General features: G+C 40.8%; 1 protein-coding gene across 2 annotated transcripts in view; it reads left to right on the plus strand.

The window, feature by feature from the left end:
- LOC119649162 (supervillin) overlaps positions 1–18,469 on the plus strand; it is an 838,258-nt gene that overhangs the window by 94,764 nt on the left and 725,025 nt on the right. Inside the window, exon 1 of one of the 2 annotated variants that reach the window (XM_038051177.1) lies at positions 4,138–5,248. The exons of the other annotated variant lie outside the window; for it this stretch is intronic. Within the exon in view, the coding sequence (XP_037907105.1) occupies positions 5,234–5,248 (15 nt within the window). The 5' untranslated portion in view covers positions 4,138–5,233. Of the gene's footprint in view, positions 1–4,137; positions 5,249–18,469 lie in introns of those variants that run through there. 2 annotated transcript variants of the gene reach the window in all.

An 18,469-nucleotide genomic window follows, 5' to 3' on the forward strand; every position in this document is an offset into this window, starting at 1 on the left:
GGGGTGCAAATCTGCTATATGTTGATGAATGGAGGAAACTGCCGAGCTCCGGAAGGAGTGTAACAAACTACGCCGCTTGATTCAATGCCCTAATCGGCCGGGAGGAGGAATGTAGCACAATTGGAGAATATAGATCAGCGAAAAGAGACTTCGCAGCGCGGTATACAGAAGTAAAGCTCGCTCCTGGGAGGACCTGGTTGACGAGATGACGAGATGAAGGGCCCCGTAAGGACCCGGTTATAAACTGGTAATCCGAAAAATGGGGGCTGTGCGGGACCCTGATTCACTAAAGGCCGACCCGATGGATCGTATTGTACGGGAATTATTTCCCGACTACAGCATGAAAGGCGCGGAGGATTGCCAACTGTTCTCTATAAAAGAGATTCAGCCCTCTCAATGAAAAACAAGAAGACGTCAAGACCCGATGGTATCCCGGCAGAGGTGTACAACCTGATGTTTCAACATCGGCCAGACGTACTGCTCGGCGCATTCAACGTTTGTCTGAAGAAGGACATTTTTCCTTTCCGCTTGAGGGTCACGAGGCAGGTATTGATCAGTAAAAGGAAAGGCGACCATGAGCTTCTATCTGCACACTGGCCACTTTGCAGATACACTGGCCACTTTATATGCTTTATACAGCCGGGAAAGTAGTCGAAAAGCTCGTTAGGAGCAGACTTGGTGAAGTGATACGTGCTCCCGGAGATTTATTCCCAAGATAGTTTGGTTTTAGAGAAGAGAAATCCACAGTAGATGCTCTCATACAAGTCGTCGACGCGGTTCGTCAAGTGGAGGTATACAGCCGAGCTCAATGGGTGGTGATCCTCGTAACGCTTGATATAAAAAATGCCTTTAATGTTGTAAGATGAAAAGCTATTTTCGGCACACTAGACAATACATACAACGTGCCAAGCTATATCTTACAATTGGAGAATTATCTTAGAAACTGCTCCTTGTCCTAGAGGGTCAGAGGATAGAGATGACGTCGGGGGTTGCGGCACTTGTTGTCAGACGCACTGTTGAACAGGTGCAAAGCAGATTTGGCATATTAATACGACGGTTAAACGGACGGATGACTGCTCATGGTATCAATTTTGCACTAAAAAAACCGAAGTAATCATCGTGACTTAAATAGAGTTCCGAACCTCCCTCCCATATCGATCAGCAAGTCGATAACCGAGTCAAAATCAATGGCTTAGTATCTCGGATTGACGCTCGACTTAAGAATTAACTTTTTCGAGCAAATTAAAGCAGCAACTAGAGTTTAGCTTTAAGCTCGCTAATGGCAAACATCAGGAGTCCTGCGTCTGGGAGGCGATGTCTTCTAATTAGTGAGGCGCAGTTTGTTCTGTTCGGAAGTATTGCCTGATGCTCTTGGTAAGGAGGTATATCGTAAGCGCCTTGCGCAAGTATTGAAACGAGGAGCTTCGAGAGTGGCGTCTGCCTATCGTACCGTCTTTGAACCAGCTGTGATAGGGATCGCAGGTGTGATCCCCGTTGCCTTTCTTGCTAAGGAGCGTAAAGCTATATACAATGGCAAGGGACAAAATTAAAAGAATGGTGACGTACCGTGAAAGAGTAGCTACTTTTTTGGCAAAACGAGACAAGAGACCGATTGATTTTGCGGCTCATTGGCAGCTCAGGTGCGTGTTTAAGTGTTTAAATCGAAAGCATGGTAAGATTGACTAGATTCGTAGATCATGGAAGCTACTCATAATTTGGTTCTGTACATCTGGAACCACGAAAAATCTCCCGAGTTGGAAAAAAAGTGTGATATGCCCTATCCATAAAAGAGGTGACAAGTTGACATGTGACAATTATAGGTATTTTAGAGAGAAGAATTAGATTCTACGCCGAAAAGATAATTGGTAAATGCCAAGGAGGTTTTCGGATTGAAAAATTGATCATTGATCAGCTATTTACGGTTAAATTAGTGCTGGAAAAATATTCATAGACTTCAAGCAGGCATTTAACAGTATTGACCGTAATACTATATACTGCACAAAGTAATGCTTGACTTGGGAATTCCAGCAAAACTACAAAACTAATAAGCCTTACTAGAATGATAATGCCCCCCCTATATGAATTTGAGATAAATGTCGGTTTAAAAACAAAAGGTGGGGTGCGACCTTTACTGTTCAATCCGGCACTGGAGGAGGTTCTAAGAGAGTTGCCCATGGAACCAAAAGGAACTCGGGTCTATAAGTCCTGTCAAATTGTCGTATTTGCGGAGGATATAAACATGACGCAATATTTCACACCAGCGAAGGAAATTTTTATAAACCTTGATGAAAAAGCAAATTAAGTTGGTCTACGAACTAATGAAAACAAAACGAAAATTATGACACAAACGAGAAAAATGATGCCCAAGACCAAATGTATTGATTGACGAGTACAACCTAGAAAATATGGACTTTATATACCGAAACGTATTTTAAAAGCAAAGGCAACCAAAATTCCCAGTGTACAAAACGATAATAAAACCTTCGGGAAGAGGGTCCTGGGGAGAATAATAGGAGCTAAGCGAGGGGAGACCAATGGTTAGATACAACCATAAGTTCTGCCAAATATTTGACGACCCTGAATTCTCCAAATCAATAAAATTTCGGAAGTTGCTATAGGCCGGCTATATTCAGGGTATGGATGTTATTCCGATACCTAACAGGATATTCGAAGGGAGGGTGAAAGGACGAAGACCGGTATGAAAACATCGAACGGGCTGGTCAGATTCTGTTGTCGAAGGTACCACACCATTTCTCGGATTTAAAAATTGGATCGAGATAATTGGAGCAAGGGCATCTTGAAGACCAAGGCTTGAAATGGGCTGTAGTTCCTCGACGATGACGACCCTCTTTCCATTTTCCGTAATTTCCCTAGAAGTGATTGAAACAAATTTTCAGAAACTGTCCTATAGATAATATGATGCGTGCGTATAGGGGTTGTTAAGCTTGACTTTCGTTTGAGAATAAGGCTGACTTAATTAACATTGTGGCGAAATGCTCCTTCTATCTCCTAAGTTGTTATTAAGAACTGTTTGGGATAAAAAGAGTTAGCAATTAGTCTGGACTTGTATATCTGTCTGCTGTTTGGTCTTCAGGGCGTCTGGTATAAAAAGAACCTTCTAGTCCTTACAATCATCCGCGTGGAAATATTGGATAGGATTAAGGGAATTCCGAGACATCAAAAATTCTATTTGAATTTGTCCTTCCTTAGTTTAATGTACATGTTAAGCTAACGACCTTTGGCACAGGGACCGTCTTGAACCATGTCAATTTATGGCATGCCCGTACTCACGTAACGCAATCGATAACTCCTTGGAGTTGAGGCTGGTGGTAATGTTTTCTACGTTGGTGTGACACCCCTATGATGAGGAGGAAAATATCGTTGTATAGTGCTAACACTCCTGGGGATTACGTGCATTCATGGTCAACTGAACAATGTGTGTGCTATTTTCTCTACCAGCTGCAATGGGCCGGAGTACAGTCAAGGGGTAGGTTTTGGTTATTCGAACCAACCACTTTGAATGCAACATCCTTTTTGCTGATAATATTATATTGGAACGGTCTTTTTCAAGATAAGATAAAACCAAAAAAAATTTATTTAAAACCTTTAACCCCAAAAATTGCTGGTTGGCTCTGAGAAATGGTATCAATATAAAACGCTGTTCACTTTTCCAATAGGGCTAATAACTTTAAAAATTCACCCTATATAATTAAAACAAAAATTCACCTGCTTCACTGTAAATTGCATACTAAAGTATGCACGCTCGGCCACATTCCGTCATAATACGCGGCCATACGGCACAGGTAACATGTGTGAGGTATTCAAACAATTCCCAATGTTAAAGGTAATGTGACGACGAGTCGTATCCACCTCGAAACCAAACGAAGTTGCATTCTATCTTGTGTTTTGTATTCATCTTTCTCTGATTGTTTGGGTCGTGTTGAGCGTCGAGTTCACATAGGCCTAAACGTCTTAAGACAGCAACAATAGTGACTTAGCCTGCCGCTCCTCAAGCCACCAACTATCCGTTGCAAGTATTGGCTGGTGGTATGACGCGAGGTGGCTATCTGGCTCCTATGCTGTTTCTGGCCTCACATTACACTACGAACCGTCGTAGTAAGCGGTAGAATTGGATTCGGCCTTAAGATTGTAGATATAGTTTCTGGAGCTTCTAGGAAAGCGTTTCTAGTGCATGTCAGTCTTCCCCATCGGCTATGGGAAATTACATTACAATGAGTTCCAACTGTTGTTGGCCCCATTCATGAGAGGGAGCTTCCAAGGTGTTTTTCGTGCCCGCTACTCGTAGTTGTCGGAAAATTCGATAATTCCGCGCAATCGATTTCACGAGGCCGTTTCTTCCGCATTTAGTATCTGCGAAGGGAACATACAAGTATCTAATGCTAGAAGTTAGTGTAATAATCGACCATTGACCGTTCTGTCTCTAGGAGACTTGTGTACTTGTGTACGGAACAACAACAGCTCACCAGCAACATTGCTAATTATACATCGTTTATAATTTGCTTAATGTCTTCTTGGTGCAATTGTTAATCCGTGGCTTACTAAGTGGCTGTAAAAGTGCGAGTACCATCAAATAATCGTCCGAAAACTTGTTTTGTTTATTGGTGTTCCTCTGGTTGGTTTTCGTGTGACATGCCTGATAATTTATGCAACTTTCACATGGGACTTAACGATAACAACGCATGCAGACGTGACCGCGCTTAGTAACTCCATCCAATAAAATTTGTTTGTGAAAATTAAAAACGTGAAAAAAACGGCCAAAATCCATAAAATATTCGTTTACCTTTCCACCTCGCATTTCCACTCATTTAAGGTTGCATTCAAGTGGAAACAAATTGCTAAACTATTGGTTTAATAATTGTTCACGGCATTGGTGAAGAAAGTTGTGTTTACCTTTTCGTCCCTCCTTTTCTCGGGTTCCCACCGTTTGTTATCTTAAGGAGTGTGTTTCGCGGGATTTTGCAATCAACACTTGCTGATAACGGCAAGTGCATTGGATATTTGTTTTGCAAAGTATCTAAGTTACGAAACACATGATGCGGTGCAACAGTACACATTGCTGCATTGATATGCAGCGAAAAGTGAGACGAGTCTTCGCTCTAGTTAGCAACGTGTAAGAATTGGAAACAAAACTGAGATTCTGAGAAAGGAAGGTGTTTTGAACTGTGGATAAGCACGGGAAGCAGTGTCAGCAGCAAAGATTGAACCTAGAATCATGTATTTGATACAGGTAAGACGGTGATTGTAGGGCTGTAGTTGGTAAGCAGAGTAGGGCTTTTGGGTTTGGATTTTCTTCCTATTCCAGGAGTTAGGAGTTTATTTAGTTTGTATCCTTTTAAAGCGCCGCCTCTCCGTTGGTTGTTGTATGAATCCTCCCCGATTCGAAATAACTATGGCACTTATTTCTTTACTTGCTTACTCCTTCCGCGTAAAAATATTGTATTACCTAGGATGTTTGTTTTCGCGCGGCAAGGGTGCATGTACTTCGCACATCACTCTTTGAGTTATGCTTCCAAATTATTTTTAACTCAGAAGAAATTTCCTCCACTTCAACGAGTAAATTAAGCACAAGGAGCCGGGTGTGGGGGCTATAACCATAGCGGCACATAGGCTATGATATAAGTTTTGCAAGTGTGGTTAAAAATTTTCCAAACAATTTTAGATTTTTTCAAACTGACATCAGACTTTTCAAATCAATTTCAGAAATTTCGATTTCAAATTCAGACTTTTCTATTTCAAAACCAGAATTTTCCATTTCAGATTCAGAATTTTTTCAATGTTCTACTATAACGTTTTATACTAACATTTTATCACTGGATAAGAATGGAGTTTATACAGTGGGAGAAATCTGAACTCCCATTATTGTTCGTTTTCGTGGTTTGGGAGAGAAATATAACCTCCCCAATTTTCGGTGTTTTTCAAGACTCCATGCATGTACTTTTGACTGCAATTAATTCATTCGTTTCGTGTAGAACCTTATTAATGTGCAGTGACAATCGAAAAAAATTCCCAAGGATTAAGGAGTTTAAATTATGGGGTTGCTTATCACTTTCAAACAGTTACCCGGAGTAAGCAAGAAGCGAAGTCACCTGAACTGATAAAGGATGAGATTCTAGGAGAGAGGTCTGCGCAATCCATAATTTTTTCATAATTTTGATGTTTTTTGGTAACTATTATAGATAAACACTTCCCTTTAAATTTGTCTTCAAGCTTACATAACTTGAATTAGTTCTTATTTACAAAAAAAAACGAAAACTATGAAAAAAATATGAGTTGTGCACATTTCTCTCATAGATTCTCCATCCTTGTCCAGTGATGAAATGTTGGCATAAAATCTTATAGTAGAACATTAAAAAAATTCTGAATTTGAAATGGAAAATTCTGATTTTGAAATGGAAATGTCTGAATTTGAAATCAAAAATTCTGAAACTGACTTGGAGAAGTCTGAAGTCAATTTGGAAAATTCTGAAATTGTTTAGAAAATTCGTAATTTAGTTCGGAAAATTCTGAATCAGACTTGCAAAACCTATATAGGGTGTCAAAAATTCGTAGGTACCATGGTGAGGTAAACTGAAATTTGCTCTTATGGTTGACCTAAATAAAGTCACTGTAGATTGTTTATTTATTTTTTTTTTTCAATGGAAAATACTATGGTCTCTCTGGACATCTTGGGAAAGAGGACGATGGAATGATGGTATTATTTCACTGGCTTGTTCCAACTTTATATTACGATAACTTCTCATTGTCTCCTTAAGGTCACAGAAAATCAGCAACGACTTTTTCACTATTCACCGAAAATATCCGTTTCATCTAATTATTAATTCGTTTCATCGCTATGTACACAATGATTTACACTGCAGTAACATCCTGCGATATTCTATATCCTTATGTAGGCTACTAGATCGATCTGAAAGTTTCTTGTGCTTTCGAACTTCATGGGTTTTCCAAATCGTTCCTAATTCTCCTTTCCTGCTTATTTGCTAAAACATCATATCCGTTGCCCTGGATGTCACAGTCATTCTGTTGCATTTCAAAGTTGAAACCTTTCTTAATATCTAGGGTCAGCAAAAAGGACTTTTTTTGCCCTAGACGTTATTGAGTAGATAGTATCAATATATCATAGTTTGTCACTTTAATAGTTTCCAAATTTTTTCCCAACTCATGGCTTAACCAGGATATCAACTCAGGCATGAAGTCGATACGTTGACGTTCAATTAGGTTGGCTTCGGCACTGTCAGAGTTGTAAGTACTGTCTACATATAGCGCTTCCTAAGTTTTGTATAGATTTTTCCGAACCAGGAGTTGAAAGTTCAGATATAGCAGTCTTCATGATCGTTTGTGTTTTGGATCCATTCAAGGTCACACCACCAACCGTAGGTAGTCTAATAACCGGGAGTGGTAATTCCGGAAGGTAGTAGAAGGAGGTGTGTAAGGCTTGAAAGAATTCATTTTCAGATACTTTTGATTAGTTTAGTATTATTTGCAATATCAGTTTCAAGGTTTCACTAGTAGTTCAGTTTAGATTAGTGGGTTCACTGTATTAGCTTAATTCTACAACATTCAGTAAACTTCTAAAGCCAAAGTGTGGCTATGACTATCGTTGAGAAGAAGATGTTTCGATACCATTTTAACCAGCCTGGGTGACACTATGATGTGACGGAGTCAAAAAAATGTTAGTTTCTCAAATTGTGGGTATGTTCTTCGAAGGGAGGAAAGTAGGATGAAAAAGCATCGAGTAGGATAGCAAATTTTTAAATGTTTTACGGTTTTCCTTGGTAACTGCTGTCGGATTGAATCTCTTGGGAATTATCCTTGAATCTCTCGGGAATTATCCTTGAAGTTTCTCCTTACTAAATGCTTAGTATGACTTACGAAATTGGATTCACAATCCTGCTTTGCCTTCTACCTAGGGCGGGCTCAACAAAAAATCAAACAGTTACCCATTCCTTAACACCAGACATTTATTTGAATCTTATGAAGCATCTGATAAGAGTGGAATTATTCCAGTAATGTTACGAGAAGTGCTGCGTTAATTGCTCCATCGTTAAAGGTAGTATTCACGAAAAGCCTACCCTCATTATGTACCATTGGTGTGGAAAATAGCGCATAGAGCATTTATATCAGAGGTCAAAGAATAGCTACGCTGGTGACCAGTTAATATTATTAACTTGAATGTTAGAGGTCAAAAGATTGGAAGGATATATATACTTAATACTACGAGTATGTACGAGGTTACTTAAAGAAGGAACCATTTGAAACCATTCGATATTCTGAGACAAATTTGGTGGTAATAATCTCCCTATAATATGTTGAAATTTGTCGCCATTTTGCATTGCATGTATTCGAAATTTGTGTTTGACAAGCAAAAAGGTTAGTTGTATTTCGATGTTAACGAATTTGTATAAAATTTTGCGGGCGAAATGTTGACTGTAGTTTTTGGTGGCATGCGGCTCATGATGACCTTTTCGGATGGCTCGGATTCGACACTTGTCTAGACCAAATTCCATCAGAATATCATGGCTGACCATGTTTATTATTCGCAACAGACTTCAAGCATACAGCTTGATGTCGTCGCACGTCATATTTAATTGCAAAACCGTATCCTCTAGCATTATTTAGTAGCCATGGAAAGGGGTTCAGTACCATACAAAACTAAAAAGTACTCCACGAATCCCCTTGAAAGTTGTCTTCTATTCCTCGAACAGCATGTTGGTCACGAGGTGCATATTGTCCCTTTCGCTAATAATGGATGCACCGTGTCCTTAGGGATAAGGTAGGTACTCCCCCCGTGAGGAAAGGTGAATATTTCTCCAATCGAAAAATGACCATATGCTATGTGCCAACCGACTGTGTATACAGGCGATCCAAACCGTAGCGCTTCCAGTTCTTCGAGCTGTTTGTGGCTCCTCGGTAACATCATATCAACATAGTAGCATGGCAGGTGTTAACCCCCAAAGTCCATCCTTATATTCTTTTGCTTTCATTACTGAAAACTGTACTGTTTGGATGTTCTGTAGGGATTCACTGAGTGATCTGAAAAACTCCGCTGGTTCCTCATGTACATTGCATTCTGAACACCTCTGGAGTTACTTTCGGCATACCGTCGCAACCGGCTAGAATGTGTTTAGAATTACAACTATGAGTGTCACGCTGGGGATGACATAGTTCCGACAAATCTTCTTCATCCATTCATTCATTCATCTTGTTCTTCATCCATCTGCTGGCATTGCTAGAGCTGATTTATAGTAGTCTAGCAATGTCCTGCCTTAGTGGGTCCCGTCGATGTTACCGACGAATTTTCCATGGTGGATCCTTTCGGTTATTGAAACCATTGGCAGTGAAATTTGACAGCACAACTGCACTACAATACACAAGTGATTTTACTTGCTATAGCGACTTATCAGCACACTTATCAGCTCAGACTTAATCTCATCCATTGCCGACAGTTCCATACGTTCGTCCTGAACCTCAGCACACACTTAACCCAGAAGATGAATGCTTCGGTGAGTACTGAAACTGTTTCCAGCAAAGCGGCGTAGTGTTATTAGTCATCAGTTAGGGGGTCGGGATTATGTCACTGCGAGTAATAAAGCGGTACTAGCCTTCAACCTGCTGCTCAGTTGCGTATGCATATTGCGGGAAGCGGTCGACGAATCTATGGTGCAACAAGGGGCGATAAGATGTTGCACCTGCCCCCGCTGTTGTTATTCCGGTACCAGGAGTGAATGATAAAGAGATTCTTATCCTCAGTCCGCTTCATTCGGTGCCTACACGAACAGTTGCACCAGGCGGAATCATATTCCTGGGCATCGTGGCGCTTGGACTTTGAACCGGCCCATGATTAGCTGTTTCGCCGCTGTGCTGTACATTCCGATAGCCCGACCCAGTTACCAAGTCATACGGCTCCTGCCGGTTATCCCTATTGGACCTCAAATTTCTCTTTCTCATTCGATGGATTTGCTTTTTATACCTGTCAGGTGTGGTCATACTTCGTAAATCTATACTTCATTAGCTAATATGATTCTTGATAACAAGTTTTCATCATCTTCTGACTGATCAAGTAATACCTGACAAACCTTGACGCAATTGGCTTTTTGGTCATTTGTTATCAGATATGGTACAAATTTCGCTGCGATGAGGTGTATCTTCAATTTTTCAGTCAAAATCTTGTAACCAGACCCAACTGATACCCCACACTTTTTAGTTAGTTCCCTAATGCCAATTCGTCCGCACCATAGTATTGACTGTGTCGACGTGTGGGTCGTTAGTTGATATCGAAAGATATCAACGTCTTTAATTGACTTTTTACCACCTTTAAAACGGTGAAGCTGTTTGACACACATCATAAGCTGTCTGCAATCGGAAAACGACGTTATCATCAACTGATATATGCAAAACTAGCAAATCTTCCTGGAGTCAGCTGGATTTGCGCAGATTTCGTATTTGTCCCTAAATTGTTGGTGAGTGGTTTGACCAAACTATTCCAAAGGAAGGTCGCTGTTCAAATTTCACTGGGGGCAGAGTGATTTAAACCGTCAATGTCAGATATCAGTCATCTTAGAGTAATAATAACGGGAAGCACAATGCTGCATACCTTTCCTCCTGGTGTGCCATTATGGGCTAGAAATGAAGTGCTTTAACATGCTTCAAGGCCAAAGTTCGCATTAACGAATGCTTCAAATCGAAAATCTACCGCGGTTCCGTCCACCCTGTTGCCCTCTATAATTCTGCGCGCTAACCGACTACAAAAGACGATGAATGCCGCCTTGCGATAATGGAAATGAAGATATGGCATAATGAATAATATGCTATAAGTAAGGAAGTAAGAACAACTGTGATTTATCCATTGTGGGAAAAATTAGGGGAAAGGTATCTCCAATGGATGATTAATCTTTTGTTGGCCATCCACACGAAGTTTTTGAACCTACATTTGCGTTACTGGTTCTGTGAGGCTTTGTGCTGCTTACTGCTGAAGAATTGGATTTGATCCAACAGCAAGTTGCTGTTTCATACCGCGATATTTTACAATAGATACTGTTTAGGTCAACTACAGATAGCTTCCGCAATCAATGGGCAATTTTGTGGAAAAGCTTAATTGAAACAAAAAAGAGTTCAAATAGCCTTTAATGTGTGCTCTTTAAAACGGTTATTTTGCAATTATCTATTACCGAAATCTGACGACTTGTTTTCACTATATTGCAGCTATTATGGTTTTTCTTCAATACCTTTTCCCAAATCATTCATAACACCGTCGAATTTACAGCAACCCACCGTTATGATACTTATTGCGAATTTTTTTTTAACTTTCAATCTATTCCACGCACAGAATGATTTCCCCCTGAGTACGCTTCACGTATATCATTGCAGGCACGCTTCGTATTGCGTCAACAATTTCACTCTAGATTCCATTATTGCAAATCAATACTATATCGGAGGCCTTTTGTTAAAATAGAATGGAGTATTAATATCTGATCTGCCGCCATTTCTTCTACTCTTTCAGCGGCTTACCTTTCCTATGATTCGGTTTATTTCTGTTGAAACTGATAAATTTTGATTCATTGCTTGGCAAATCGCTAGTCCCAATGAAAACAAGCAATTTGGCATTGCCTAAAGAAGTTTTGCGCCCAATAGTTTACAACAATGCATTTGAAAAATGTTTGATAGATTTGAGATACACGGAGTATCTAGTATCTAGATTTCCTATTGATTGATTACAGTAGACAAGTCTTTTGAGCATGGGGTGTATTGATAGGCTTTAAACTTTCCTTTTCTTAGTGATAGATATTGTGGAAGAAAATGAATTTGATTCATCGCTCTAGTAACTACTACAACGATCTTTTTTCAAAGAAAAGATCTACATCCATTTCGATTAATTATTTTATTCGATTGAGGTGGCTTGGGAGCATTGAAACCAATTGAAACCTCTCAAGGAATGTGGGCATGGCGAATTATGAATGATAAGTTGATTTTGTTCATGATTACCACTGCGAGTTTCCATTCTGGTTGCTGTAATTGAATTGTAACTAATCCATTCGATGGCGGAATTGGGTAAATGTGAGACCAAGTTTGTTTGAGGATGCCAGTCTGGAAAGTGAAAGCGTTATGCTGGGTGAGCATAGTATGTAGAATAATGTGTACTTCGTAAAATCAATACGATTGGAAGGGGGAAAATCGATGATACACTTTTTTTGTACTTTGATGTCACCCAGTGAAAAGAAACATAGTGAATTCCACTCCATATGTGGGTTTTATGGATTTTCTTGTCGCATTATGAGCTCCGTTTTGCTCTGACTAAATGTTATATATCCTATTAGTGTTTTCCAGATCACTGAGGACTAATAAAGTGGAACTGGAAATCATGAATTGAAATTACATTTGCATGTGATCTAATAATTTTCTATGATTATCGAAAAATGTATAGTTGGCTAAAAGAATCAAGGATCCGGTGGAAATTCTTCATTTAAAGAGGCTGGTTCGCGGTTTGATTTTGGAAATATAACTTTGAGCTGATATCAGCTGAGAATTTGCTCCTTTGCTTACTTCAAAAAGATAGTTTGATGTAATTTGTGGAGCTGATCGCTGACCTCAGCAAAATTGGTTGTGTTGTCGCAATAAATATGACTGCACTGACCGCGTCTTCCTACAACGCACGGCTCCTATGAAAGCAGTGATTAAATTCGTAAGAACCTTGAAATTAAGGGCCTCCTGCTTTCGTTAACAGACGAAAAGCTTTATTCTGGACGGCAGACATTAATCGGTATCTGGCTTCATTGTATTGAATACGTTGTTGGCTCTCGTTCCTTGGACTTACCTTTATCAGCCAGTAGCGTTTCCTTGTTATGGATAATACATTCTTGCGGACGGACTTGAAGAGACTCTTATCATTTGTATAGTGACAGGGTCTGAATATGGTATCAGCATTGGATGTATCTCACCCCGGCTTCTCTCAGGATTTTCCAAAGATGTATAACGTCGTTCTGATCCATGAATGGGACTAGGCTTGACAACGGATTATTCTTCGTCTCTTCCGAGTGAGAACCTTGGCGCTTCTAGTCCCGGGAAGTGCTCCCGCTGTGTACAAATGGGAGAAGTCATTGTGATTCATTGTCTGACGATTGTGAATGAATCGAAGTATGAAGGCTACGTTTTCGACCTGCCGATCATACAAATTGCCATGCACCAGTTTCTCCCATTTTCCTGGTTCCTGAAGGCTAAAGGTTGAGGCCACGCACACTCCTTCCCATGTTGAAAGATGAGTTCATAGAATCATAACCTGCACTTTTTGATCTTTTCCGGACTGAGCTCACATGAGATTAAGTCAGTTGGATTTTGCTTCGGCTTAAATGGCGGAAACTCTGTTTGCCATAAATATGTAGAGCGGGTTTGTGCCAAGCTAGGACTACTTACGAATCAGCCCAGTAAAGTAAGCCTATTTCTTTTCCTCAAGGTCTGACTTCACACGGGTTATTAGGTCGGTCGCAATTTCGGCGGCTCAGAGTTTGATTTTGGTCAAAGTGATTTGTTTAATGGGGACACCCCGTGATTTGGCACATACTAATCTGACTCTTACGATGTCTTGTCGCCGCATGGCTCCTTTCAGACACGTCGGAAACGCATGTATTTTGATGATCTTTAAAGAGGGATGAAGGCGGCTACGGTTTCTTATCGGAGCAGAGGCAACTCTTCGGACACTGCCTCACCTATGCCCTGGGAACAGCGTGATCGAAGCGGCTCGCAGATTTTATACGCTCCCTTTTATAATTCGCAAAACAACACGACAAAGATGCGAATTATGTTCAACGTAAATCCTCAGCGGCCGGAGATAGACAACTTTTTTAGGGATTGGGGAGTCCTAAGTCCGCATCCACTTAATGCGGGACCGGACTAAATGGAGAGCAACTTGCTCTCACTCTTAATTGTTCACGGACTCCCCTTTTTGGGTTTAACAAAATTAAAAGAGGGACGAAAATGGCTACGGTTTCATACCAGGGCAGAGGCGGATTTACCTTGAATATATTTCGCATTCTTCTTGTGTTTTGCGAATTATAAAAGGGAGCGTATAACATCTGCGAGCCGCTTCGGTCACGCTGCTCCTAGGGCAGAGGTGAGGCAGCGTCTGAAGAGTTGCCTCTGCCCTGGTAAGAAACCGTAGCCATCTTCGTCCCTCTTTTAATTTTTGGAAACTTGGGTGTTAAACCCAAAAAGAGGAGTTCATAGATCATCAAGAGTGGGAACAAGTTGCTCTCCCTTTGGTTCGGTCCGGTATCAAGTGGATGCGGACTTAGGACCATATGAGGCAATCTGCTACGCTCAGTAGATCGTTTTTGTGGTATCATAGATCGTATAAATGAAGCACCTACAAGTAGCAGAACTTGGGAATAGCTATTTCGAGAAGTTGGAGCCTTAATTCGGGGTTGTCTGCGCTACCGTATCTCTACATGGAGGATATTTTAGGTTGAGTTGGATAATGGCTGCTGGCAGTTGTGGTTCCATGTAGTGATGAATATTGGCACAATAAGACGCGAGCTTTTGGTTAGTGGCCAAAAAGTTCCCTTCTTAATCGTAAACCCCTTATGCTGATGGATCATTGCCACTTTGACTTCGGCGACTAGGAATGCTGTCGGGATACTTGGAGGTTCTCAGTGTTCTGAGCGCTGCAGCCCTTATAAATGGGTTTGCCTGGGGCGTAATAGTTTGTATTGATATAGGACAAATTTGTGGAAGTTTGAAGGTGATCTATACGGCGTTGTTTGCATCAAACTGCCCCCACAACTCCTCCAACCGCTCCAAACTTCTTTGAAGGAGAGCGGCGGTGCGACAATTTAGTTCTGATTATTTCAAAGTCTCGATCTCCTTCAGAAGGGAACTCTCTCTATATGGAACCCAGCGATGCATCAGATCAAATCGTGGCCTCGAATGTTGTTTATGCTCCTTGGAGATGGTTGATTTACCGACACCTACCTGATTTTCCGCGGGACGTCGAGAATTCTGGAAGGCGAGTTTCCGATAATCACTATGACGCACTAGACCTTCCTGTCGAATTCTATTATTGTTGCGCAATCTTCCTGTACAAACGATATGATGTAAAATCCAGCCGACTCAAATTTCAGAGTCAGTTCGTTATGTTTATGAATAGTAGCTCCCACGTCTCACAGTCAGAGATCTCTTTCAGGTCTCCAAAGAATTGTTCACATAGCTTCCGTCCCCAAAAACTGGTTAGAGCTGCACAATCGCAAAGAAGTGTCTGAGGCTCGCTCTCTGATCACCGTAGATTTCCCAAATTGAATTATAGAGTATGGCGAACCTGGCGGCATGGTCTCTCATAGATCAGTTGCGTATTTGCGTGCGTGAATCAATAACTGTCAAATAGTGTGAGTACATATACTCTACCTTTCACCGTCAATACGTTTGTGGATTAAACCATGGCCCACCCATCGACAGGCTTTCAGTATCACCATTATCTTCACTCGGAGTATAGTTGTGCCTCTCGGAAGACAGCACGACTCAGCTGCACTGTGTTTATCTGAGAGTACTCTCGCTGCGATTTCAAAAATCTTTGATCGTTGCGTAAAGAATTCTGTATCATAGCCCCGCTACACAACATCACTTGTCTATTCTGCTTCAAAAATCCACCGCAAAATTTCTATTGAAGTTCAGCTTCTTAACTTTCATTTCTATCTTTAGAGTTCAATTTGACATCCAGAATTACATCCAGATACTTTATATTGGGTTAAAGTGTCAATTTTTGTCCAATTAGTCAGAAGATGGAATTTGGATATCTTACTCTAGGTGGTATACAGCATCAGCTCCGTTTTGGTTGGATTTACCCCGAGTCCTCATTTTGGAACCCATAGGTACACCTTTCCCAACGTATCGTCCTTTTGCTGATAACGGCGAAAACATTGCTGACACCAAATGATAAAGTCCAGATCCCAGATCAGAGTGGATTTTCTGGATTTAGTGTGGATACTACCCATTCCGCTCCATTAATCCTATTCTGCTTAGAGCCTCTTTAATGGTTTTCGTAATCATGTTTGTCGATGCTCCTCCTATACTCAGGAAGGCAGATAAGGTATATTATAATACTTGTAGTGCAAGGATTGCTCAATCGTGTCAACTACCTTGTGAAGAGCGGTCTCTGTGGATCTGCCTTCTGGGTAGGCGTACTGAGATTTGGAGAGAGGATGAATTGTACAATTCTGCGGTCTTCAGCACGAAAGAAGTTATGCTGATTGGCCGTTTTTGGTATGAAAACCACCCGCGGGCATCTTCAGAAGTGTCATACATGCCTGAACGAATTACAGCTCTGTAATCTATGCAAGCAGTGACACAAGCCCTTCCAGCTTTTTCTGGTGCATGATTGGCATTTTGCCATCTAGGTACAAGGACTCTTATAACCAAACTGATTTTATCCTTAAATGAATTGGTGGTCCTCGGCGCAAGAGCAGGATATATGGAGTTCCTTACTAAGGTAGGCCTAGACTGTATACCGGTTGTTTCGTCGCTGATAATGATTGCCGATTCGATATTCTTAAATCAGCGAAATTGCATAACTTAAATGCGGGGTTCTTACTTACACTCCTTTGCGTCGGCGGGAAAGTGCTTTTGGAGTAGCAGTGTCAGGGTCTCACCAAAAGATTTCATCCAGGTGCCGATTCCGATTTTCTAAGAAACTCCCCTGCGCAAGAATCGTTTTGATTCGCATAATTGTTGAGGCTTTCGCGGTGCTGGCTTCCTGATATTCCTGATGGCCGACTTATAGGTCTTTAGGCAGCTCTAGAATGGCTACTTGTATTCAAAGATCGACTACAGAACAGATGCTATTGACCTCCCTTTCGAAATCGTTCGTTCCACCATCCTGGCGGTGTCTTTTTGAGATTCGGTGAGAATATGTGGTCTGTGCATTCTTTCACATACATCATTTTGTGTTGTGTTCACATACACCATTTTGTGTTGAGTTTAAAGGGGGGCTACCCATATATGTGAAAGGGAGATGTAACATTTTTTCATAGCATATAGTCATGTGGGGTATCAAATGAAAGGGCTCAGTTAGTACTTTTCGAAGCTGGTTTTAATTTTGATATCGGGCGAAACATAGGGGAGTGAGGGATCAAAATGTGTGCCCGGAGAAGTGTAACAGGTCTCGTTCTCGGAACCTATCCAACCGAAAAATCTTAAAAAAATCATGATGGTGCTTTTTGAATTTTTAGCTTTGTACGATTGGGAAAACGTGCATAGGAAATTCCTCAAAACCTTTATACCCGAAACGTCCAGGTTTCGGTATCCCAACTTGTTTTGTCCTGGATTTTGCCCGGTATGAGACTCTCAAGGTTTTGTTGCCTCCTCTAGAGCACTCAACTTTCACCCTCGTTCATCTGTCGTACGGTTGTTATCATTGGGGGCAATGATAAGCTTGGCTTGTTCACCTGACCAAACTTCCTCCAGTTGGTCCCCCTCACCACAAAACAAATCATTCAACTCGATTACAAATATTGCGCCATGAATAGATCAATTTGCAACCCAGCGAGCTATCACTTTAATGCAATAAAAGGCGGAAATATTTATTCACAAGCTGCCTTGCGTGCCAGAACAAAAATAGCTATCAGCACGCAAAACGTTTTTGAATAATGACATATAAATCGATTTGATAAAATTGTCGTGCAATGGGTTTTTCTGGTTGTAGGAATTTCTAAAAATGTGAATATGCGTAACTTGTTTGGTCGATTTGCTAGCCTAGCCGGGAGCTGAAAAATTGCATAGATTTTCCGTTCCTTGATTCTGATTCAATATAATATTTTACAATTGTATTCAGTTTATCCTTCTGATGATGGGGAAACATTAGACTTCCCAAGGACTAACTAACTACAAAAGGAAGAATCGTTAATCGAGCATTTCTGCAATCAATTTGAAATAATTTCCATGTGCTGACGTGTTTACTCAACTATTCAATCAAGATTATCCATTTAAAGCTAATTTGATCCATTTCCTGACAATGACAATATCCAAGGAAATTCCGTTGCGAAATTTGCAGGAAAGCCTTTGATATAAATCAATAAAGGAAGCTTCATCACATGGCCCGTCCTAACAAATGGGTGAGACCTATGAAACGGTGCTGTACGCTTGTCATGCGTGCACCTTCCTTGTGGCCAAATGAAATGTTAAACCGAAACAATTTACGACCAAATTCCTAGGAAATAGCTATAGCTTGTCCGGAGGAATCCTCCCCGGAAGGTAGTCAGTCAGTTTGATCGATTGGTCTAGAGGCAATTGAAAGAAGGGAAATTGATACACGATATTGCTACGTTGTTTATGGGATGATATAAAGCTTGTGAAAAAGTCTGTTTGCTTATGCTAAGGAGACCATAAACCTGTTTGGGATTATTTTGGTAATGTTGGAGTAGAACAAATCGATTTACATATTGTCAGGGAGAATTAGATTCTTTGGTGTTGT

The sequence above is a fragment of the Hermetia illucens genome, chromosome 2 (genome assembly GCF_905115235.1).
Source record: "Hermetia illucens chromosome 2, iHerIll2.2.curated.20191125, whole genome shotgun sequence".
In the NCBI taxonomy this organism is placed as follows: domain Eukaryota; kingdom Metazoa; phylum Arthropoda; class Insecta; order Diptera; family Stratiomyidae; genus Hermetia; species Hermetia illucens.